This window comes from Elephas maximus, chromosome 1, assembly GCF_024166365.1.
Source record: "Elephas maximus indicus isolate mEleMax1 chromosome 1, mEleMax1 primary haplotype, whole genome shotgun sequence".
Taxonomy (NCBI): domain Eukaryota; kingdom Metazoa; phylum Chordata; class Mammalia; order Proboscidea; family Elephantidae; genus Elephas; species Elephas maximus.
Genome location: NC_064819.1, coordinates 143,501,232 through 143,527,165, shown reverse-complemented (window position 1 = coordinate 143,527,165; position 25,934 = coordinate 143,501,232). Strand labels below are relative to the sequence as shown.

The 25,934-nt window shown below is 35.2% G+C and overlaps 1 protein-coding gene across 2 annotated transcripts in view; it reads right to left on the bottom strand.

The window, feature by feature from the left end:
- Positions 1–25,934, bottom strand: part of TTK (TTK protein kinase) — a 49,442-nt gene that overhangs the window by 10,596 nt on the left and 12,912 nt on the right. The window contains exons 11-18 of one of the 2 annotated variants that reach the window (XM_049896042.1): positions 21,026–21,174; positions 16,862–16,998; positions 15,414–15,540; positions 7,914–8,006; positions 6,674–6,831; positions 6,388–6,539; positions 4,954–5,078; positions 2,994–3,074 (exon numbers count right to left, since the gene is read on the bottom strand). In XM_049896042.1, coding sequence (XP_049751999.1) covers positions 2,994–3,074; positions 4,954–5,078; positions 6,388–6,539; positions 6,674–6,831; positions 7,914–8,006; positions 15,414–15,540; positions 16,862–16,998; positions 21,026–21,174 — 1,022 coding nt within the window. The remainder of the gene's footprint in view (positions 1–2,993; positions 3,075–4,953; positions 5,079–6,387; positions 6,540–6,673; positions 6,832–7,913; positions 8,007–15,413; positions 15,541–16,861; positions 16,999–21,025; positions 21,175–25,934) is intronic. The other variant, XM_049896050.1, reaches the window with a different exon arrangement.

The following is a 25,934-nucleotide window of genomic DNA, read 5'->3' as shown; positions in this document are numbered from 1 at the left end:
CTTTTTGACTTATAAAAATAGAAAACTAAAAAAGTTGCAAAATTAAAGTTTAGTTGTTTTTCCCAGAATTATTAGAACATAATTGAATGAGTTTTATATAAATTCAACGTATATGTACAGATTTTTAAAAGATTATTTAAGTTGAGCTACCCTAAACCCAAAAGCACAAACTGTAGAGCCAGGCTGTCCTGGTCTTGCATCCTTGTTTTATCACTAGCCAATAATTCTGTGTCTCTGTTTCATCACCTCTAAAACAGAACTAGTAAAAGTAGGTTGTCATGGGTATTAAACGATATAACCATGAAACGTGGTTAAGGATAGGGAATAGTTTCCAGTTACAGTAAGCACTAAATAAACATAACATTATTAAAGGTTATTGTATTAAATGTTCGTTGTATTAAAGTATTATTAGAAATAACCAAAGCAATATTATAACATATTACCCTTTTGCCTTTAAAAAGAACGTGAATACGACCAAACACAGTAGAAGGTATAATAAAAGAAAAAAAATAAAAAATTTTTATTTTTTATTGAGAATGGCTAAATTCCTTTTTTAAAAGACAGATACTCAAATATACATTAAAACACAACAAAATCTTGTAATATCCTCTCCACAAGAAATAAATCTTTAAAAAAAAAAAAGACATAGAAAGTTGGGGGGAAAAAAGAAATGAACAAAAGTAAACAGGAGAGATAAAGCTATTTTATAACGATAAAAGGTACAACCAACAAAGAAGATATGATAGGTGTATTAGTCTATGCTCTGAAATCACATTTAATATAACTACATTAAGCAAAAACTATATTATTTTGGGGAGAAGATTTTATAATGCCTTTCAGAATATGATAAATGAAACAGATTTTTAAAAACACAGAGAATTTGACTAAAGATTAATCTCAATATGAAAGATATATGAAATACAAAGAAATTTATACTCCATAGAGAAGATGTTATTGAAATACCCCAGAACACAAAAAATTAATTTACAAAGAATATCTATCTTGTTAAACGACAAAGAAAAAATTGTTCAGATCCCATTATCTGAACACAGTGTTAAAAAAAAAACCAGAAATAACTTCCTCTTACCCTGATTTAACCACCTGGAAATAAAACTCATTTCTAAATAAAACATGGATTGAAAAGAATTTCAGATTCTGGGAAAATGGCAGTGGCAGGACAGTTTTTTAATCTCTCCAAATTCCGAGATAAAAACAGCAGACTGAGAGCAAAACGAGAAAACATACGGAAAGTGTTTAAAATAAAAACAGGTGGAAAAGTATGCCCGTGAACCCCAGCATGTAAGCGGGATCACAAGCCATATGCCACAAGACCTGCTGGTAGCGGTATGTGAAGCAGAAAGCAGTGGGAAGCAATGAAGACACCTGATGGACCTTAGAATAGAAATCCAAAGTAGTCAACAGATATTCACCAGTATGTCAGATCAATTTGAGAACAGACCTAAACTGGGAGCGGCTTCGCACTCTTTAGTAGCAGAGGTTATTTTACATGTTGAGATAAAAATCTATTTTCCATTCATAATCTAAAAGGCCACTGGATAACAGGTGATTCAAATGAGTTGAGATTTGCTATTACATATTAAATCTCTGAGTTGACAATTGAAAAAATCTAAACTCTACTGTTGCGACTCAAAATAAATCTTAAAGTAAACAAACAAAAAAAAACCAGAAAAGAAACAATTTTAAAACTGAAAATTACAAATTTTAGAAATTAATGAAACTAAGAAACACCACAGTAAAACCTGTGGCTAGCAACTAATGTCCAATGCAGAGTAAAATTCCTAGTTTTAATTAAAAAGCAAGAATACTAAAATTAAATTAGCTAGTATTTAAATCTAGAAGCTAGGAAAATAATTAACCTAAAGGGAATACAAAGAAGAAATTAGCAAAGATAAAAGCAGAAATCAATTAGAAACTAAATAAAAATAAGAACTGATAAATCAAACAAAGGCCTGGTTTTTATGATTAACAAACCCCTGTTAACACTACCCAAGAAAAAGAGAGAACAAATTCAAGTATAGAAAAAAAAAAAGGAAGCTAAAAGAGAAAATATCTAGTGTTACTTTATCTCAGTTTTTTTTTCTTAACGTTATCTCAGTTATTTAAAAAGATATTTACAAGTCACACCTTTCTAGGAAGAAAAATATAATGCAGCAAATAAAAGCACATTTATCAAGTAATTATTTTGAGCTGGACAATGCACTAAGTGCTTTATAGTGGTCCTTAATTTTTTTTTTTTTAATACATACAGATTACAAGCCCAATTTACAGATGACGAAATTAGGCAAGTTAAGTCACTTGCCCAAAGACGGTTGTTAACAAAGAGGCAGGGCTATGACTTCAATGCAGGTCCCTGGGACAATAATGTGTGCTTGTATCCACTTGGTTATGTTACTACAGAGAAAGAAAGTTAAAGCTTGGGCGCTGCAGGCATTATGGAAGGCAAAATGGGCCCATGACAAAAGGCACCAATGACAAAGCTTACTGAGGTGGTGTCTGAAATAAGGTAAGTGGGAAGGTAGCCAGTGGCAGGCCATGATTTGGAAAAATTATATACACCAATTATACTGGAAAATATAGAATTCACAAATAAATGGAGAGAAATAAAACAAAAGAATCAGAGAAGAAACAAAGAGGGCTTCAAAGGATATCAATTTGACGTCATTTTCAGGCGTCCAAATCAGAGCTAATTTATTTTTAACTTTTCTTTAAGTTTATAACTCAAAAACTATCCTAGGGGCAATTCTTGTAGAAGCATATGGTGAAGCATCCCCATATTAAAAGAACAATCTCAAGTCAATAAAAAGGGTGAAATTGAATCCCACAACAATCTGCTTAAGAAGGCAAGGTCTCTGCAATGGCCTGAAGTTTTAGAACTTAAAGAAGTACCTTCAGCTATAAGGCAAGTTTATTCAGAGAACAGTCCAGCCCCTGCTGATGCCAGATAAACAGAATGTAAACAATCTTTACAGTACCTTTGATTTTAATTTTCCATTTTCTCTTGAGGAAGACATATCTTTGATCGCTTCTGGAGGCATATAATTAACTGTGCCAACCTATTTGAAAAGTCACAGAAAACATAAATTAATAAAAATGTTCCAGTCTGTTTTAGATTTTTTAAAAACATAAATCCCAGATTCTTGGGAACTTGTATAATTACAGAATTTCATTATTTTACCGGAAAAATTAAAATACTTTCCAACAATGTTAAGATATATGCCAAATTTCTTCAAAATTATCAATGAAATAAATTGGTTACCAAATTGACTCCATTAAGAATGCTGAGTTTGCATATTGTTACAGAGGTCAACTAGTAATAACTGCCTTAAAACCTATCCAGTCTAAAGTTATACTAATGGCCATGAACTTTGAGGGACCTGATTGGTCACTTCTGTATCAGAACAGACCTAGAATTTTTTTTAATAGACCAGCCAACCAACCAACCAATATACAAACAAAACAATCTGGCTTTATTTCCAAATACTCCCTGGATGCATGTCCAAACTGAGATAGGATGGACATCTAAATCAAGCAAAAGTTCCTATAATAGGATTACGTCATTTTATAATGCACTAATTTTATTTCTAAAATAAATGATTGTTCTTTCAAACAACATAGAATACTTAGGGTCTTGTCATAGAATGTATTTTTGAGCTGATTTACAACTAAACGTTTAGCCATGCTTTTGATATAAAGAGAAGTGATAGTTAAATAGAATTGTTTGAAGGACATGCTGTCCATCTATTTCTTCTAAAAAAGTTTAGGTTAACTCCTAGGATTAAGGCAGGTCCACATCAGAAATCTGTATACATGAAACATATTATCTTGGTTCAAAGCAGGATTATTTTTTTAGTTATACTTCTGTATCATTGCTTTAGTTTTTATGTGAAAAATTTCAAAAAACTTTATAAAAATGCTGTTGAGTAAAATACTTATAATGATATTCTTAATGACAGCCCACTTAAGAAATTCATTTCAAATTTAAGTGATAGGAAAAGCTTTGCTTCTCTAGGGGAATAGAAATTCATTACCTCATGGACAATGGGTTGCTACCAGGAAAATCTAAGCCAAACTTTCAAGTAAATTTTACATCGTGACCAAGATGATTTCCAAGGCAGGTATTAATGGTTCTCTCTACCTCAGCTATAGGAAGATCATTCAAAATGACTGATCTTGACTTTCTATTATATTAATCACGGTTTTGATTTTTATCTTATAGGTATAGTACGCATTTCTTATAGAAAGGCTTCAAATCCTTTGAGGAATGAGATAGGTAAAAATAAAGCCCTAGACCAGACTTAATGGTCTGATTGAGACTAGAAGGACCCTGGAGGTCATGGTCCCTAGGCCTTCTGTTAGCCCAAGGCAGGAACTATTCCCAAAGCCAACTCTTCAGACAGGGATTGGACTGGACTATGGGATAGAAAAGGATTTCGGAGAGGAGTGAGCTTCTTGGATCAAGTAGTCACATGAGACTATGTGGGCAGCTTCTGTCTAGAGGGGAGGCGAGAGCGTAGAGGGGGTCAGAAGCTGGTCGAATAGACACAAAAATAGAGAGTGGAGAGAAGGAGTGTGCTGTCTCATTAGGGGGAGAGCAACTAGAAGTATGTATCAAGGTGTATATAAATTTTTGTATGAGAGACTGACTTGGTTTGTAAACTTTCACTTAAAGCACAAAAAAAAAAAAAAAAAAAAATCCCTATTAGCAAAATGGAGGAAACCCTGGTGGCATAGTGGTTAAGAGCTACGGCTGCTAACCAAAAGGTCCGCAGTTCGAAACTCTGTGGGGCAGTTCTACTCTGTCCTATAGGGTCACTATGAGTCGAAATTGACTTGACAACAACAGATTTGTTTTTTTATTAGCAAAATAATACTTCACTGTGAAAAGGAATTGAAGTCAGTGTGGTAACCAATAACATTCATTAAAAATCTTACCTGAGAATCTTTAATAATACTTGTTGTATCTGGTTGCATTTGGTTTGCAATCCCAAAATCAATTAGCTTTAGCATTCCATCAACTATCAGAAAGTTAGCAGGTTTCAAATCACTGTGAACAATGCCTTCAAAATAAAAACCCATTATAATTTTAGACAATGTAAAACATTCTAGAAGTAAGATATTTCACAATCTACAGACTGAGTTGATACCTTCAGTCAATCCAATTATTTATTTTTTATACATTCTATAATAAAAAAAAAAATTCTTGTTTTTATACTTACATACTACCTGCTATGTCCCAGGTACTGTTCTAAGTACTTTGCTGGTTCTTAATCATTTAATCTGCATAATATTTCAGTATTATTATTATCCTGACTTTCAGGGGGCTATATACTATTATTATTCCCATTTTCAAATTCAATTTGCTCAAGATTTTCAAATCATTTGCTCAAGATTACATGGCCTAAGTGACAGGACCATGAGTTGAAACCAGGCAGTCTGCCTCCAGAGTCTATGCTCTTAACCACTGTGATTCACTACCCACCAAAGAGCATCCTTAAGTTACACTACTACATGGTTAAGACCCTAATGCTTTTGGCACCACCATCCCTACGGCCCTGATCTTGATTACTGGTGAATAACCTAACTTACAGGAAGACAGACATAAGGAAGAGATAAATTACAATTATCAAGGCTGACCATTAAAAAAAAAAAAAAAAAGACAGAGCAAAGGCAGAGAAGCCCTAAAAGGACTAGGCCAAATATAAATGAAAATCAACCAAAAAGGTAGGGCTAAAAATAAAAAAGAAGAAAACCAAATCTCCAAATGGGGCACACAATACGAAGTGATTTAGGAGAATGAAATAAACATCTCGTGCTTTTAGGATATCTGACTCCCAAAATCTCAGAACTACTATACTCCAAGTATTTGCAGATATTGATTATGGACTATGTTAATATTGAGAAAGATATATTTCACATAATGGATGTGGGGATAAGTTTACGTCCTGTATCTACTAGATTAACAGTGCTTTGAGAAATGTTTCGTTCCTCCTCTAAATAAACTTTCAATTATTTAGTTTATCTGGTCTAAAGCTGCCAATAACCAAAACTTTGAAATGATTGCTGTATTTCTCTAAGATGACACTATTTTAAGAGTCACTATTCTCAGATGAAGGAGCCTGGTGGTACAGCAATTAAGCACTTGGCTGCAAACGAAAAGTCTGTGATTCGAACCCACAAGCCATCCCGCAGAAGAAAGATGTGGCAGTCTGTTCTGGAAAAGATTTACAGATTCAGAAATGCTATGGGGGAATTCTACCCTGTCCTATAGGGTTACTACAAGTCAGAATCGACTTGACAGCAGTGGGTTTGTATTCTAAGATGATACAAATATTTTAACTTTACATATATGAAGAGATTTTAAAATACCATGTTGATGAATTGTGTGAACTGCCTCCAACATATTTTTCCAGTAACTTTTGCGTTCCCAAGGATTGATAGATTTTTTCTTTTTAAGCCAACTATTAAGATCAATATTTCCACACTCCATTACCATGTAGATGTATTTGTCTGTGATTTCACTGTAGTTAAAAGCAAAGAAATAAAAGCAATAAAATAATAAATGGTTGGGTTATATTTTTAATAATCATTTACCTGAGGAATTATAGCAAAAAAAAATTGAGTTCTCTTTTATAATATTTTTAAAACTTCTTACTAATCATAAAGTCGGATGATCTTATCACTGTGTTGTTGTAGTTTACTCAAATAAGCTATTTCATTCCGGTAACTATCAATAGTTTGGTTATCTGCTTCTTCTAAGTTCACATATTTTATAGCATGTATCTGCTTCTTTTCATTCAACACTTGAAATACCTAATATGACAGGACAAAGAAAAGAGTTTAGAATACATTATTTGCATACTATCATAATACTTCTAAGTTTAGTAGAATTTTAGGTTGAGAAAATTCTGAAGGAAATACTAAAATACTGTCATGAGCAATTAAAAGTTTCTTGGCCTACTGAATATAGAAGGAAAAAAGTTAATCAGGATAGGAAAGAAATAGTCCATTCCCAACCACCTGTGACAACGGGTATTCGATAACTCAAAGATGTAACTTAAAAGGTTGCTATATTAGCATGTAAGAAAGGTAATTTAAATTCCATATACGTTCACAACACTGTTGAATGCCTGAACCAGGAAAATAATCTAAAGAAAAAGACATTTAAAATTGTTTAAGAAGACTAGGGGCTGTGACAAGAGTCAATTCGCAAGAGTTGTGTTTGGGACACATTAAGTCTTAAATGCCTAGGTGACACCCAAGAAGAAATGCTGAGCAGACAGTTGGATATACCCATTGCCGTCGAGTCAATTCTGACTCATAGCAAACATAGGATAAGGTAGAACTTCCCCATAGGGTTTCCAAGGCTGTAACCTTTATGGAAGCAAATTGCCACATCTTTCTATCACAGAGAAGCTGGTGGGTTCAAATCACCGACCTTTTAGTAAGTAGCTGAGTGCTTAACCACTGTGCCACCAGGACTCCCTCAGTTCCATATACAAGTCTGGAATTCAAGGAAGAGGTCGGAACTGGAAATATAAGTGCGGGAATTGTCAGCATACATGGTATTTAAAACCACGAGCTGGGATGAGAGCACCACAGTAGTGAGTTTAGAGAGAAAAAAGAAGAGGTCAAGTACTGGGCAGTAGGGTATTCTACCAACGAGATCAGGGATGTGAGGACGACTGAAAAGTAACGGACAGTTTAAGAGGAGGAAAATTATGAGAGGTCAACTGTTGAGGGGAGGTGGGAGGGCAGGGAATGAGAAGACCCTCTGGAAAAAAGGCAATATGGTCCTCTAGAAGTTAATGAAGAAGAGCCTCAAAAGGTAAAAAGACAAAGAAAGAAAAGTTTGGAGTATTTTTATGCATTTCTCAAGAATTTAAAACACTTACCTTACTTGAACCTCCACTTCCTATCTGCTTCAATATGGAATAAATTCTTCCTTTAACAGTAATACACTCATTTCTTGAAGAGGACGCTGAAATCTAAATAAAATATATAAATAAAAGTTCAAAGAACTATGCTCAAAAAACTAGCCAGTATTCAAAATACTTCCATTTTTCAAATAATCTTAAGTACTTGGGTATTCGTTAAAATATTTTAAGAAGTGAACTTGATCTACATGCTTAGTCAAAGAAATAAAATTATTAAATGAACATATAGGCAAACTTCTAATGTGTCCCTTAATTTGTTTTTACTTCTGAATGTAAACACATAGTCTTTAAAGGGGGGGAAAAACTTAACATACAACATACAAACTCATAAGTTATCATTTTTTATTTTTCCCTTCTCTCCTTTTTCATTAAATACACCTATACTTAAATACATACATGTACATTGTTGTTAGGTAGTCAAGTCTCTTCTGATTCACAGTGGCCCTACGTACAACAGAACGAAACACTGCCTGGTCCTGTGCCATTCTCACAATCATTGCTATGTTTGAGCCCATTGTTGCAGCCACTGTGTCAATCCATCCTGTTGAGGGTCTTTCTCTTTTTCACTAACCCTGTACTTTATTAAGCATGATGTCCTTCTTCAGGGACTGGTCCCTCCTGATAACATGTCCCAAGTATTCGAGACGAAGTCTCATTTCATCCTCACTTCTAAGGAACATTCTGACTTTATTTCTTCCAAGATGGATTTGTTCATTCTTCTGGCAGTCCATGATATATTCGATATTCTTCGCCAGTCCATAATTCAAATGCATCAATTCTTTTTAGGCTTCCTTATTCATTGTTCAGCTTTCGCATGTATATAAGGCAATAGAAAATACCATGGCTTGGGTCAGGCACACCTTAGTCATCAAAGTGACATCACTGCTTTTTAAGATTTTAAAGAAGTCTTTTGCAATAGATTTGGCCAATGCAATACGTCATTTGATTTCTTGACTGCTGCTTCCATGGATGTTGATTGTGGATCCAAGTAAAATGAAATCCTTGACAACTCCAATCTTTTCTCCGTTGTGAGGCCTTTTTTATGTTGAGGTATAATCCAAACTGAAGAATGTAGTCTTTGATCTTCATCAGTAAGTGCTTCAAGCCCTCTTCACTTTCGGCAAGCAAAGTTGTGTCATCTGCATATCGCAGGTTGTTAATGAGTTTCCCTCCAATCCTGCTGCCAGGTTCTTCATCATATACTCCAGCTACTCAGATTATTTGCTCAGCATACACAATGAATAAGTATGGTGAAAGGATACAATCCTGACACACACCTTTCCTGATTTTAAATCATGCAGTATCCTCTTATTTTGTTTGAACACTGCCTCTTGGTCTATTTATAGGTTCCTCATGAGTACAACTGAGTATTCTGGAATTCCCATTCTTTGCACTGTTATCCATAATTTGTTATGACCCACACAGTCAAATGCCTTTGCACAGTCAATAAAACATAGGTAAACATCTTTCTGGTATTTTCTGCTTTTACCCAAGATCCATCTGACATCAGCAGTGATATCCCTTGTTCCATATCCTCTTCTGAATCTGGCCTAAACTTCTGGCAGATCCCTGTCAATGTACTGCAGCATCTGTCTTTGAATAACCTTCAGCAAAATTTCACTTGTGTGTGATATTAATGATATTGTTTGAAAATTTCTGCATTTTGTTAGATCACCTTTCTCTGGAATGGGCACAAATATGGATCTCGTCCAGTTGGCTGGCCAAGTAGCTGTCTTCCAAATTTCTTGGCACAGACAGATGAGTGCTTTCAAGTATCGCATCCATTTGTTGAAACATCTCAATTGGTATTCCATCAATTCCTGGAGCCTTGTTTTTCGCCAATACCTTCAATGTAGCTTGAACTTTTTTCTTCAATCCCATCAGATCTCGAACATGTGTGACTTCGTGAAATGGTTCAATGTCAAACAATTCTTTTTGGTGCAGTGACTCTGTGTCTTTCTTTCAACTTCCTTTGATTCTTCTTGTGTTGTTCAATGTTTTGCCCACAGAATCCTTCAATATTACAACTCGAGGCTTGAATTTTTTCTTCAGTTCTTTCAGCTTCAGAAATGCCAAGTACGTTCTCCCCTTTTGATTTTCTAACTTCAGGTCTTTGCCCATTTCATTACACTTTACTTTGTCTTCTCAAGCAGCCCTTTGAAATCTTCTATTCAGTTCTTTGACTTCATCATTTCTTCCATTTGCTTTAGCTAGACTACGTTCAAGAGCAAATTTCAGTCTCTTCTGACATTCATTTTGGTCTTTTCTTTTTTTCTTGTCTTTTTAGTGGTCTTTTGCTTTCTTCATGTATGATGTCCTTGATGTCACCCATAACTTGTCTGCTTTTTTGTCATTAGTGTTCATGCATCAAATCTATTCTTTAGACCGTCTCTAAATTCAGGTGGGATATATTCAAAGTTATACTTTGGCTCTGTGAACCTGTTGTTTCTTCTGCTTCAACTTGAACTTGCATATGAGAAATTGGTTTGTTCCATAGTCGGCCCTTGGCCTTTTTCTGACTGATGATTTGAGCTTCTCCATTGTCTCTTTCTACAGTTGTAGGCAATTTGATTGCTATGTATTACATACAGCAAGGTCCACATGTACAGTCACCATTTATGTTGTTGAAAAAAGGTGTTTGCAATGAGTAAGTCATTGGTCTTGCAAAATTCTATAATGTGATCTCCAGTGTCGTTTCTATCATCAAGGCCGTATTTTCCAACTACTGATCCTTCTCCGTTTCCAACTTTCACGTTCCAACCTCCGGTAATTATCAATGCATCCTGACTGCATGTTTGATCAATTTCAGACTGCAGAAGTTGGTAAAGATCTTCAATTTCTCAATCTTTTGCATTAGTGGTGGGTGTGTAAATTTGAATGATAGTAGTATTTACTGGTCTTCCTCGAAGGTGTATGGATATTATCCTATCAGTGACAGCACTGTACTTCAGGATAGATCTTGAAATGTTCTTTTTGATGATGAATGCTACACACACGCATACACACACAATTATATCTATGTTTTTTCTCATCTAATATTATATTATAAAGGAGGCAATGTGCTAAAGTGCTAAGAGCTCAAGTCAATCAGACAAATGCGTATTTCAGCAATGCCTCTTTTTTCTGGGTGACGTTCAATGAGTTACTTAAATTTTCTGACCTTTAGCATCTTCCTTGGCAAAACTTTCCACTGATGTACAATACAACTTGATCCTTCATTCCCCCCTCCCCTTATGCTTGATGTTCTAGCAATTGTGAAAATTGGTAGTTCCTTGAACAGGCAGCTGGGCCTTTGCACATGAAGTAATCCCTTCCTTAACTCAAAGATTTTGTGCATGAAGGCAAAAACAGCCAGTGGGCAAAATCAGTTGGCAATATAAAGGTCTAAAAAAATGCGGGTTTGGGCAAAAACATAAAAATAGCTGTACATATGTCAGAAAACATCTACTTCCAAAACAACACACATTTTTTAGGGCCTGGCTCTTTATCCGTATATTGAGATAATGGCATATAAACTATTCTCTACCTCTGTTAGGTTTGGGGAAGAACAAAAACTGTTACTGCATCTTTGTGTTTAAGATTAAGTGCTGAACTAAACCATGCATCCACAAAGACCAGATTTTGAAAACATGATTTACAACATAAAATCATGTTCTCAGAACACCAGTTTTGAGGGATTCCTACTGTTATTCCTAAAATGCCTTTTCTTTTTGACTTGACCTTTTAGAAAACTACTGTCTTTTTCAAAACCTCCTGAAGCCTTTCTTATCATAATGAACAGCTTGATTGCTCTTGTCCATTTTTCATTGTACCTTCTATGTTTTATTGCCTTTCCCATATACACTGAGCTATGGATTGAACTGCGTCCCCTTAAAATGTGTGTTGTAAATCCTAACCCCTATTTTTGTGGTTATAATCCCATTTGGGAATGGGATTTCTTTTTGTATTAATGAGGCAGTATCAGTATAGGGTGTGTCTTAAATCAATCTCTTGAGATAGAAAAGAACAGATTAAGCAAGCAGCAAAAAAGCAGAGATGGGGGAAAATAGATGCCATGCCAAATGAAGATCACGAAGGAACTAAGAAACAAGCTGAAAAGGAACATTCTCCCAGAGCGGAGAGTGAAAGACTTTCCCTAGAGCCAGCGCCCTGAGTTCAGACTTTTAGCCTCCCGAACAGTGAGAAAATAAATTTCTCCTTGTTAACGCCACCCGCTTGTGGTGTTTGTTACAGCAGCACAAGGTAACTATGATGCACTGTAATTATATTGCCATGTCTGTCACTTAGATAACTGAGCTCCTTGAAACAGGAGTCATCCATTCACTTTGACTTTATTCTCACTGATTACTTCGTAGTATATACTGTATTAACTTGAATAAATTTATTTCACGTTGCTGTTTCCCTGATTATACATCAGAAGTCCATAACTTTTTTCCACATTGACCTTACAGGATGCAAACAAAAGGCTTTGTTAGATGTCTTCCTTTCTTTTTCTTCACTCACGAGTGTCACTGTGCATAGGATGAGACAAATCTAAGAAAAAGTTTAACGAACACCTTTGTGTATGGACAAATGTTTTTTTTCTTTTGAATTATTTCCTTAATATAAATTCCCAAAAGTGAGTATACTAGGTCAAAGTGTATGATCACATTCAAAGTTCCACATTTGGCAATTTGGATTGCCAAAAAAATAGTATCAAATCAAAAGGCTACCAAGAATATTATTTTTCCAAGTGATTGCTCAGTCTTCGGTTTTAGCTTTAAGAAAGTTTTTGGGAGGCAAAACGGATATTTTTTAAGGATACTTCTTTCTTCAATTAGTAGCAAAATGGAACATTTTCTCATATATTTATTACTTACATTTCTAACAGCTTGGCTGTTTACCTTTTGGGATATTTTTATATGTGAAAAAGTTCTATCAGTAGTATAGCTATTAAGCCTATTATATTTCATTTCAGTAGAATTTTTCATTGTTTACTGCTTCTACTTTAGTTTCCATATCTCTTCAATCCCATTCACTTCTCTCCATCTCCACCACCACTCCCCTAGTCTTAAGCTAGCATCCTGTTACACCTGGAATATCTCAAGAGCTTCTCAATACTGTGAAATTATGTAAGTCTTCTGCAAAGAGAAAATATGAAATTTAAAATAATTGTGCAATTTTAAGTAATTAAGAAAAATAAATATTTCTTTTGCCTAACCTTGAATACAAGGAAAAAAAAAAAAAAAAACTAACTCAGTCCAAGAATCTTGTAAAATGGAGGACCTCTCATGGACCTACAGATGCTCTGACAGATGGAGTGCTATGACAAGGCTTATTCTGAACTGATAAGGATGCTGAAAGAAAATATGCTCCTGATTAGCTGATTTAACAAGCTGAAATGAGATCTGAATAAATTTTAATTTAACTAAGTCCTGCTTTAGAGACCAAATGGCAAATCCCTCTCATATAATCTTCCATTTATTATAAAAAGATAAAGGCTCTTAATATCTTTAACCTGTAGGATTGAGAGACACTGTTGGGTCATGAAATGTGTGTTCTTTAAGAAAGCATTAGGCTATTAAGTACATACTTTCCATTTTTCATTCAAGTTGTAATTCTATCAAGGCCCCCCAGACTCCCTTTTTCTGGCTTCCTCCCTTTGTTCTTCCTTTCATATTTAAACTCTGAAAATTTCTGAGAGGAAAGAAAACAGTTCACTGTCCTTTTCCTCTGGCTGCTGACAGTTTATAGAGTAATTCTGGCTTATTTCCAATTAAAAAAAAAAAAAGTGAAGTTCAGTTTTCTACACAGGATACCCCACAGCCCCTCTTAGTCCATCCTCCTTATTGTGGCCAGTTATCTTTTCAAAACGCAAATCAGGTCACATTACTTCCACACTCCAACTCATCTCACAGATTCTTATCCCACATAGGGTAAAATTTAAGGGCCGAGTAGAACCTTGAAGACCAGCTCTTCTCTTCCTGCCATATTCTGGCCTCTTTTAAGTTCCCTCCCAACACTGGCCTCATCCAGGCTTCCCTCAGCTCCCTCACTTGGTTATCTCTGCTCACCATTTAAATTTCAACTCAAACAGGACCTGATACTAATAATAACTTATAAATGTTTTTTGCAGGAACCTATGGGCAAATCTGACCATCCTTCTCCTTTGTAATTTGTTATATTATTTCAATCCTGAAAAACAACTATCACCTCTTTTTCATAGTTAGTATAATCTATTTTCAACTAACTTTTTCTCACTTGATTGTTATAGTTAATTATTCATGAGTTTTATTTAAATAACAATTGCTGCTAAACTGTTTTAAGAGTTAAACATACACTAATTTAATCTTTACCAGAATGCTACATGGTAGGTAGTTTTATTATCCCCATTTTACAGACTAAATGAGCGTAGACAATTTAAACAACTTGCAAAAGGTCACACCGGTTGGTAAGTTGTGAGGCCAAGATTCATACCCAGGAAATCTGACCCCAAGGCCATGTTTTCTACCAGGATTAAGCTGTCTCTCAGATATCTCTATTAGGAACTAAATTTAGTTACGAGTGTTAGGAAAGTGTCTAAACAAATTCTTCCCCATATGGCAATCCAGTCATCTCATCAACATGTAATTTTTTTCTATTAGTTTAGAATAATTACTTCACCTTATATGGATTGAATTGCGTCCCCTCAAAATATGAGCTGGAACACTAACCTGCATATATGGATATAGTCCCATTTAAAAACAGTTTTTTTTGTTATGGTAATGAGGTCCTGTCAGTGTAAAGTGTGTCTTAAGCCCATATTTTTGAGATACAAAAGTAGATTAGATACAAAAGCAATGAAGCACAGCCATACCACAGGAAGACTGCCAAGGAACCAAGGAACAGAAGCTGAAAAGAGACAAGGACCTGACCTCAGAGCCAACAGAGAGAGAAAGCCTTTCCTTAGAGTAGGTACCCTGATTTCAGACTTATAGCCTCCTTACTGTAAGAAAATTAATTTCTGTTTATTAAAGCCACCCACTTGTGGTACTTCTGATATAGCAACACTGAGAAACTAAGACACACCTCATATTGCTATTCTGATATTTTTAAATTTATTTTTCCAAATGTATCATATATTCATCAACCAATGAAATTTACTTAAATTTCTATTTAACTAGTTAAACAGAATAAAAAGTAACCAAGATCACAAGAGAAAAATAATTCAACTATTCAAACTGGGTCCTCTGGCCTAATTATTGAGAAAAGCTTCACTAGCTTGTTCAACAACTGCAACCTCTCAAAGTCATAAGGCATACCCTTATAAGGATATCAGAAAAGAGTTCTGCCTAATGCGAATAAGAACGGACAAGTCTTTAAGACTTTTCCGGACAACCAGGTGCTATTTAAAAAAAAAAAAACTATGAAATTAATTATAAAACCCAGTGCCGTCGAGTCAAAATTAATTATACCTAAACATAATAAAGTTTATCAAACCTGCAAAGTTTGAAGTGGTGTAGCTGGTATTTGCTGCTGTTGCTGCTGGAAATAGGCAGGTTGGCTATAAGGCGTTGACAACTGACAAGCTGACAGAAAGTCATTCTTTACAACTGGAGTTCTAAAACTAGGAAAGAAATTATTTTAATTTAAAATGTTAAAGTTTAAAAAACGACACTGATTCAGATTACATGTGATTTTCAAAGATCGATATAAACTCAAAAGTATCACATCAAATAGAATCCAGGTCAGTTTTCATCATGTAACTAACATTTGCTTTTTCTAGATACATCATCACCCAAAGTTTTATTCTGGAAAATTCTTTCTGAAAGTAATTTTTTTTTGTCCCCAGACAAGAAATCCTTGTTAGTAAAATAAATGGCATTTAAAAATATGGAGTTGGAATGTTTTTTATAAGGATTTAGCCAAGGCAAAGGTCAGTATATGGCTGATCATAGGTTTTATGAGGGCTTTTTTACAATGATGTTCTACAACAGTCTGTTAGAAATATCTCAGTACCAATTACATCCAAGGAGTTTGGCTGCTAAGCTTACACCTCTCCAGTTCACATTTGTGCTTTGTCTTGTTCACTACTACATGCTCAACACAAAGAGCATACTTGTATGCTTGGCACAAAGAACTTTACAAATACTTGTTGAGAAAAAATAATCTAATACCACAAGAAATAACTGTATCACCATGTTAGTTAGCAATCATGCTTTAAAATATTCTAAGTATAATAAAACGAAGCAATATATAGCAAAATTATATTAAATAGGTAAGAGTTGGGTTATATAACTTCTAAGGCCAGTTCTAATTAAGATTGAAAGTGTATATTGTGAAAACGAAAAACAAAAGCCATCATAGACCAAAGTTACCTTCAAACAAATTAAAAACATAGTCACCAGTTGAAGGTTATGATGCACCATATCCATTTATTTCCTTTCTTTGAAATTACATCAATTTGTTTTTGTAATACTCCCCTTGTAATTTCTGTTTGTCAGTCAGCACAGACTATCAAATTTCTTTACTCATCCCTCATTCCCTTTCATTCAAACCTTGTATTCTTTGAATACTCCCAGAACTATGTGACCTATACAACCATCCTCTTCCAGAAATCATCACATTCCAATTAACATTTCCTTTGCTATAAAATTTCTCCACCCTTTATCTGCTCTATGAAACCTAACCTTTAAAACATTTTAGGAAGGTATCCATTTGGCAATGCATGATTATAAATAAGTTTTGCAACCTCAAATATATATTACTGTATTTACCTTCTCCTTACCTATTTTTTACAGATGAGAAAACTGACACTGAGAAAAATGTGAATTTGAAAAGCCTTTCAAGTAACAGCAGAATTCAACTGCAGATCTATTTGGCTCCGAAGTCCATTTTGTTTCTACTGTACCACCGTACCTCCCAAGCTAAGTGTCAAAAGTAATTACCAGCTCATGTAATCATCCAAGGTATTGCTGCTTGGTGTCTTACAAAGAGATTTTGGATCAATCCACTTAGGTGTTGATATTGGTGGTGACTGTTTTGAAACTGAAAAGGTAGGTTGCTCAAAAGTAGTATGTTTCTGCTAAACCAAAATAAAAAACACTATGATTTAGATCTTTTAATTATTCACCCGTTACAATAGTTTTACAAACAGTATAACTTTTAAAAGCAAATAAGAAATAAAAATAGGAAATAAACAAAAGAATGCCAAAACAAGTAGGCATATGTATTCCAGACTTAAAATAACTTTGCAATAGAAGTCTTTCACTCCAAATTCTGAAGCCTATTATATTCTGTTCAAACTGATTACACGTGGAGAGGAAAGTTACATGACATTGTTTAACAAAACAGGATGATACCCAACGCAATCAGGGCTACTGTAACCAGGCATTTAACTTTAATAATCTTAAATAAAGAAATCGCAGACCCATTAGTGGTCAAAGTCCCCATTTCTTTCTCCTACCAGCCCCTGACAACCACTAATCTGCTTTCTTTATCTATGGATTTGCCTATCACACATTTTATATAAAATGGGATCATGTATGAGCTTTTGTGACTGACTTCTTTCTCTTAGCATAAGCTTATCCACACTGGTGCTTCATTCCTTTTTATTGCTGAATCATATTGCATTGTGTATATGTACTACATTTTGTTTAACCATTAATCAAATTTAGGGATATTGGAGTTATTTCTACTTTTTGACAATTATGAGTAATGCTGCTATGAACATCTGCATATACATTTTTGTGTGGACATGTTTTAATTTCTCTTAGGCATATACCTGAGTGTGGAACTGTTAAGTCATACAGTAACTGTATGTTTAACCTTTTTAGGAACTGCCAGTTTTGTAGACGGCGCCTTTTTACATTCCCATCAACAGTGTATGAGGGTTCCAATTTATTCACATCCTCACCAATACTTTCATTAGTTTTTTTTTTAATTATAGCCTTCCTAGTGGATGTAATGTGGTATCTCATTGTGGTTTTGATTTGCACTTCCCTAATTACACCTAGAAGCCCTAGTGGCACAGTGATTAAGAGCTGTGGCTACTTACCAAAAGGCTGGCCGTTCAAATCCACCAGCTGCTCCTTGGAAACCCTACAGGGGAGTACTAGTCTGTCCTATAGGGTCACTGTGAGTCGAAATCAACTCGAAGGCAACAAGTTTTAATGACACATAAATAGTTTTGAACCCCCTTACTTACAAGTTTAAAAAATAAAAAAGAGAAGATGTTTGCTTAACATCATTCATAATTTAACATGTAATGATCCTTATAAGCTAACATTTGTTATACACTTCATCAGTTAGATCAAGTTCTCAAAGTGTGGTCCAAGAAACCCAAGGTGGGCGGGGGGGTCTTTCATGGGCTCTGGATGGTTAAAAGTATTTTCAACCAAAATGAGATACGGTTTCACTCTGGCATTACTGGAATGAATCAAAAAAACAGAAAAATGACAAACGTTGGCAAGGCTGTGGGGAGATTGGCACTCTTATGCACTGCTGGTAGGAAAGCAAAATGGTAAGACCATTTTGGAATATGATATGGTGCTTCCTTAAGAAGCTAGAAATAGAAATACCATATGATCCAGCAATCCCACTCCTAGGACTATATCCTAAAGAAATAAGAGCTGTCACACAAATAGACACATGCACACCCATGTTCACTGTAGCACTGTTCACAATAGCAAAAAGATGGAAACAACCTAGATGCCCATCAACTGATGAATGGATAAACAAACTGTGGTACATACACACAATGGAGTATTACACAACAATAAAGAACAATGATGAATCTGCGAAATATCTCACGACATGGATGAATGTGGAGGGCATTATGCTGAGTGAAACAAGTGAATCACAAAAGGACAAATACTATGAGACCACTCTTGTAAAAACTCATGAAAATGTTTACACACAGAAATAATCTTTGATGGTTCTGAGGGAGGGGAGGGGTGGGGACTGAAAAACACTAAATGGACAACAGATAAGCACTAACTTTGGTGAAGGGTAAGACAGCACACAATACTGGGGAGGCCAGCACAACCTATACAAGGCAAGGTAATGGAAGCTCCATAGACACATCCAAACTTCCTGAGGGACCGAATTACTGGGCTGAGGGCTGTGGGGATCATGGTCTCAGGGAACACCTAGCTCAACTGGCATAATATACTTTATAAAGAAAATGTTCTGCATTCTACTTTGGTGAGTAGCGCCTGGGGTCTTAAAAGCTTGTGACCGAGCAGCCATCTAAGATATTCCACTGGTCTCAGCTTGTCTGGAGCAAAGGAGAATGAGGGAAACCAAATACACAAGGGAAAGATTAGTCCAAAGGACAAATGGACCACAAGTACCACAGCTTCTACCAGACAGAATCCAGCACAACTAGATGGTGTCCGGCTATCACCACTGACTGCTCTGACAGGGATCATAATAGAGGGTCCTGGAGAAAAACGTAGAACAAAATTCTAACTCACAAAACAAGACCAGACTTACTGGGCTGACAGAGTGGAGAAACCCCGAGAATATGGCCCCCGGATACCCTTTTGGCTCAGTAATGAAGTCACTCCTGATTTTCACCCTTCAGCCAAAGATTAGATAGGCCCGTAAAACAAAATGAGACTAAAGGGGCACAGCAGCCCAGGGGAAAGGATGAAAAGGCAGGAGCAGACAGGAAAGCTGGAAATAGGGAACCCAAGGTCGAGAATGGGAGAGTGTTGACATGTCATGGGATTGGTAACCAATGTCACAAAACAATATGTGTACTCATTGTTTAATGAGAAGCTAGTGTGTTCTGTAAACCGTCATCTAAAGTATGATAATAAAAATAAATAAATTAAAAAAAAAAGTATTTTCAGAGTAATACTAAGACATTATTTGCCCTTTTCACTTTCATTCTCTGATGAGTATACAGTGGACTTTTCCTGAGGCTATATGAGAATGATAATATAACAGACTGAATTCAAAAGCAGGTACAAGAATCCAGTTTGCTGTTAAGCAAACCATTAATCAAATTTGCAAAAAATGTAACACAATATTACTTTTCTCACTACGTTTTTCCATTTTGAAAAATGTACTTTTCACATATTCACAAGTAATGGGTTGTCGTTTTTAATTAATAAATGTTTTAAATGTCTTATTTTCCAAATACAGTAAATACAGATAAATATAATTCACATACACAAAAGCTCTTAAGGCGCCTCTGTAACATTTAAGAGTGTAAAGGGGCCTACAGACGAAAATGTTTGAGAACACCAAAACCCACTGCCATCGCCATAGGGTTCCGAAGCCTGTAAATCTTTACGGAAGCAGACTGCCACATCTTTCTCCCACGGAGGCAGCTGATGGGTACAAACCACTGACCTTTTGCTTAGCAGCCAAGTACTTTAACTACTGCACCACCAGGGCTCCTTGTTTGAGAATCACTGAGTTAAAATATAAGGCCTTTACTGTCTTCTCAATAAATCACTGAAAAGAAATGGTGAGGAGGGACGGCAATGGACTGTACGTGTCGTTCTCCAGTGTCTACCACATCATTCCTTCTGAAAATGGCCCCTAAGCCGTTGTGAATGACCATTCAAACTGTTACAAACACACACACAATAAATTGTCAAATGTTTTGGTACAACACTGCACTAGTTCAGGGGTCAGCTTATCTTTTTTGTGCAGGTGAGAATAAACACTTTAGGCTCTGCCAGACAAATGATCTCTACCGCAACTACTCTACTGTGGTAGTGCAAAAGCAGCAACAGGTAAACTAACGAGCAGGCTGTGTTCCAACTAAACTTTATAGAAAAAGGTGGCAGACTAGATTTGGCCCACTGGCTGTAGTTTGCTGACCCCAGCACTAGTTTATCAGTAAACTAGAAACACTATGAAAAACAGAAAAGAAACCAGCTTGACATATATACTCTTACTTAACCTATGACTGTGACTGATTGTTATTTTGTGAAGGGCAAAAAATCTCCTTTAAATAAACTATTCTACTAAATATGATGCACAAGCACTTAATAACAGAGGAAAACATACTTAATATGACCATCATACTTCAGAGACAGACTACAAACAATGGCAATGTCACATAAAAAAAATACTTAGGGGAAAAACGTTACCTCTGTATCAACCTTTCGGATTGTCTCTAGAATCTGCCACTGATTTGAAGATGCAGCAGGATTTTGGTTTACACATTCTGACTTTCTCTTAGATTGTAATTGTTTCTGGTTACTTTCTGGAACCTTTGGTTCTTGAGGCTCTTTAGTTTCTGAAATTGTATATGTTGTTATCAAAAGGGAAGAATAATATTTGATAATAATAAAGTGAAACCTAAACAAGAGAACATGTTACAAACTGCTCTGAAAATACAAAGAAAAACTAAAAGCCTTAGGCCAAACACTGACAATTTGCCTTTAAGAAGTTGGTTTTATAAATGTGCAACATAGCCACCTTCCTAAATTCTTATCTAGAACATTGTCAGAGACCAGTCTGGATTTAAATGCCTCTAGTCTGGGTTGAGGGAGTCTTTACCCTTATACATGCACAAAAGTAAAAATTTTATAATATATTTTATATGTTTTAAAGTCTAACTAATAAAGAAAAGCTACTTCACCATTTTCATAGACTACTGTTTCCACATAAAAAATTTTACCCTTTACTAGCCTGTAATTTACTACTAAGTATCTACGAACAAAAGAGCTTCAATAATATTATTTAACATCCCATGAATATAAAAGTTCTATTCTGCTTATCTGTTTTGATCATAAATGCAAAAATCTTAAACAAAATATTAGTTAGTGATATAAAAAAGGGATAATAAATTACAATCAAATTGAGTTTATTCCTAAATACCAATTGGCTTAATATCTTAAAATCAATACATTTAATCATAATAACAGAAAAAAGAGGATATACAATCAACTCAACAGATGCAGAAAAAGCATTTGACAAAATTCAACATCCAGTCATCCAACCAAATAATTAGTAATCCAGGTAAATAGAACTCATTCAATAAGGAATAGCTATAAAAATTTATAGCAATCATCATACAATGAGTAAAATATTAAAAGCTTTCTCCTTAAAATAAAGAGTAAGACAATAACGCCACCTATCTATCATTCCTTCTGAAGCCCTGGTGGTACAGTCGTTAAGAGCTGGGCAGCTAACCAAAAAGACTGGCAGTTCGAATCCAACAGCCGCTCCTTGGAAACCCTATGGGGCAGTTTCACCTTGTCCTATAGGGTCACTCTGAGTCAAAATCAACTTGATGGGAACAGGTTTAGTCAGTTTTTTTTTTTTTTAATCATCCTTTCTATTCATCATTATACCAGAGGTCTTAACAAGTACAACACGATAAAGAAAATAAATGAAAGATATTAAGATTGGAAAGGAAAATAAAAGTTATATTATTCTCAAACAACGTGACTGTGATACATGGAAAAATCCAAAGAAACTACAGGAGAACTATTAGAATTAAATCAGTGAACTGAGCAATGTCATTGTGTCTAAGGTCAGTATCTAAAAGTCAATCGTATTTACGTATACTAGCAACAAACAAGGAGAGGCTATATTAAGGGAAAAAAAGATATCATTTATTACCAAAGCATCAAAAAAATCATATATCTAGGGGTAAATCTCACAAAAGACGTGCAAAATCTCCAAGTAGAAAACCACTCTCAATAATGTTTTGTAAAGACTATTAAATGAAGGGATATACTATGTTCAAGGACTGGAAAATCCAATCATAAAGATATCAGTTCTTCCCAACTTGCTTTATAGCTTCAACTAAATATCAATGAAGATTCCATTTTTTTAGTGAAAACAGACAAATGGATTCTAGTATTTGTATAGATATCCAAAAGACCTAGACTAACCAAAATAAGCTTGAAGGCAAACAAGTTGAAAAATTTACACTACCAGATACTGACACTTAAGAAGCTGCAGTAATTAAGACAGTATTAATACAAGGACAAAAAGAACTATGGAATAAAGCATCTAAAACCAGACACCACATATAGAATTTCCAACAACAGTGAGGGGAAAAGATAATTTTTTTCAATAAAAGCTGCTGGGTCAATTGGATATCTACATTGGTGGGGTGGGGGGAAGAATCTTGATCCTTGATCTTACACATACACAAATGTTAAATTCAGGTAGAATATATATGTATATATAAAACCAAACCAAACCAAACCCATTGCCATTGACTGGATTCCAGTCACGGCAACCCCATACGCTTCCGAGTTGAACTGTGCTCCACAGGGTTTTCATGGCTATAATCTGGGTGGGTTCAAACTGCCAATCTTTTGGTTGGTAGCCCTATGTAAACTGCATGCGCCACCCAGGGACTCTACCATATTTTTATGCAAATAGCACATGCGTCGTATGTTTCTTTTCCAACCACACAACCCCCTACACGTTATTTTTGTAAGCATTATGTATGTGCATGTATAAACATATATATATATGTATATACATATACATACTGGTTCCTGGGTGGCTAAAATATATAACAGGTAAAATAGTTTCTGGAAAAAAAAAAAAGTAGACATATTTATTTATGACCTTAGTATACGGAAAGATTTGTTTAAAAACACACAGAAAGCACTCATCACAAAAGGAAAGATTAATGAAATTTAGCTGTATTAAAATTAAGAACTTATTTTCATCAAAAACCTTCACTACTTGATGTGAGAAGTTACTTATAATAGACACATACAACAAAGGATTTGTATCTAGATTATATAAATATCCTAAAAATAAGAAAGAAAATCCAATAGAAAAGTTGGCAAGAGACTCAAATAAGCACTTTGCAAAAGGATATCCAGATAGCCAATAAACATATGAAAAGATGTTCAACATCATTAGTCGTGGGGAAAATGAAAATTAAAATCACAATGAGAAAACCACTTAACAGCATCAGAATGACTCAAATTAAAAACTGAAATACAAGGATTGGAGCAAGAGCAACAGGCCTGCTGGTAGAGGGTCAGTACATCCATTTTAGAAAACTGTTTGACACTATCAACTAAAGCTGTGACCCAGCAATCCCACTCTGAATACACTCAATAGAAATGCATAGATATGTGAACCAAAAGACATAAGAATACTCATAGCAGCATTAGTCATTACAGACAGAAACTGTTATCCTTGGCCATTTGTAAAAACAAATTGTAGTATATCCATACAATTAAATACTACATGGCAATAAAAATCCAAACTAGCTACAGCAACAACATGAATGAATTCCCCAAACAATAAAAAAATAATTTTTTTTTTTTTTTAAAGCACACAAAAGAGTACATACTGTTATTTCATTTCTACAAAGTTTAAAAACAGGCAAAATTAATCTATGGGGTTAGAAGTCAGAATAGTGATTACATTTGAGAGGAGAGAGAGGGTATTGATTGGGAGAGGTCTGAGGAGGTTATGAGAGTGCTGTAATGGCCTATTTTTTTTAACTTGAGTATTGGTTACAAGCTACGGCTGCTGACCAAAGGGTTGGCGGTTTGAATCCACCAGGTGCTCCTTGGAAACTCTATGGGGCAGTTCTACTCTATCCTATAGGGTCGCTATGAGTCGGAATCGACTCAACGGCACTGGGTTTGGTTTTGGGTTTATTGGTTACAAGTGTGTATATTCACTTGTGATATTTCATCAGGCTATATTTTTATGATTTGGACACTTCTCTGATTGTATGCATACTATATAAAAAAGTATTATTGGCATACTTTAGGCACTCAACAAGCATTCAGTTAAAAACAGATGTTAGATGAGTACTATTAATGAGCACATTTGATAATTATTTCTCAATCATACCAGTTTTTAATAGATACCATGAAAATAAAAAGTTTCTCCTAATACTAGGAATAGGAATTTGTTTCCAATCAAAATAATAGCAAAAAAACTATTCTGGGGTGACCAATTGTCTCAGTTTGCCTTGGACTGAGGACTTTAATGGGATTCACAACTTTCAGGGCAAAAACTGGGAAAGTACCGGGTATTATCATAACAAATTTTAGGCAAACCTTGTCCCTAAGTTCCTCGAGTCCTAATAAAAAAAAAAAAAAATTACATCCAATCTGGCAACCTTTGTCTTAACAATGATTGTCCTATTCACGATTGTGTTCAAGTATCTTTAATGGTATCCTGTCATCTAAAAAATAAAAATTCAAGCTTCACATTCAAAGTTGGCGAAGTATTATTTCCTACTTCTATACAGGGTTGGAAACCCTGGTGGCATAGCGGTTAAGTGCTACGGCTGCTAACCAAAAGGTCAGTGGTTCAAATCCACCAGGCACTCCTTGGAAACCCTACGGGGCAGGTCTACTCTGACCCATAGGGTCGCTATGAGTTGGAAGTGACTCGACAGCAATGGGTTTGGTTTTTTTGGTTTTTATATAGGGTCACTATGAGTTGGAATTGACTCAATGGCTACGGGTTTGGTTTTTTTTGCTTTATACAGGTTTCAGTGTTACTGGACCATCTCACTCCTAAAATGTTTTATTCTTTGCTTATGCTAGTCTCTCCATCGGAAATACTCTTATTACTGTTATTTCTCCCTATTTAAATCCTAATAATTCTTCAAATCTCGTCTCCTCCACAAAATATTTTATTTTCCCTAAGCCAAATTAGCCCCTTAAATTCCTCCTTCCTTTGAATTCTCATAGCATTTTACTTATGTGGTTTTCAGTATACTCTTTATGCTCTATCCAGCATTATATTTATCAGCATATTTCCCACACTGGATTGTACCCTCCTAGGAATCCTGTCTCATTCACTTACATACCCTTAGAACATTTACATTTATTATATATATATACATATATTATTTATATTGAAGCCCTGGTGGCATAGTAGTTAAGAGCTTGGCTGCTAACCAAAAGGTCAGTAGTTCAAATCCTCCAGCCACTCCTTGGAAACCCTATGGGGCGGTTCTACTCTGTCGTACTCACTATGAGTCAGAACCGACTCAATGGCACCTAACAACAGATCATTTATCAAGGAGCCCTGGTGGCAGTGGTTAAG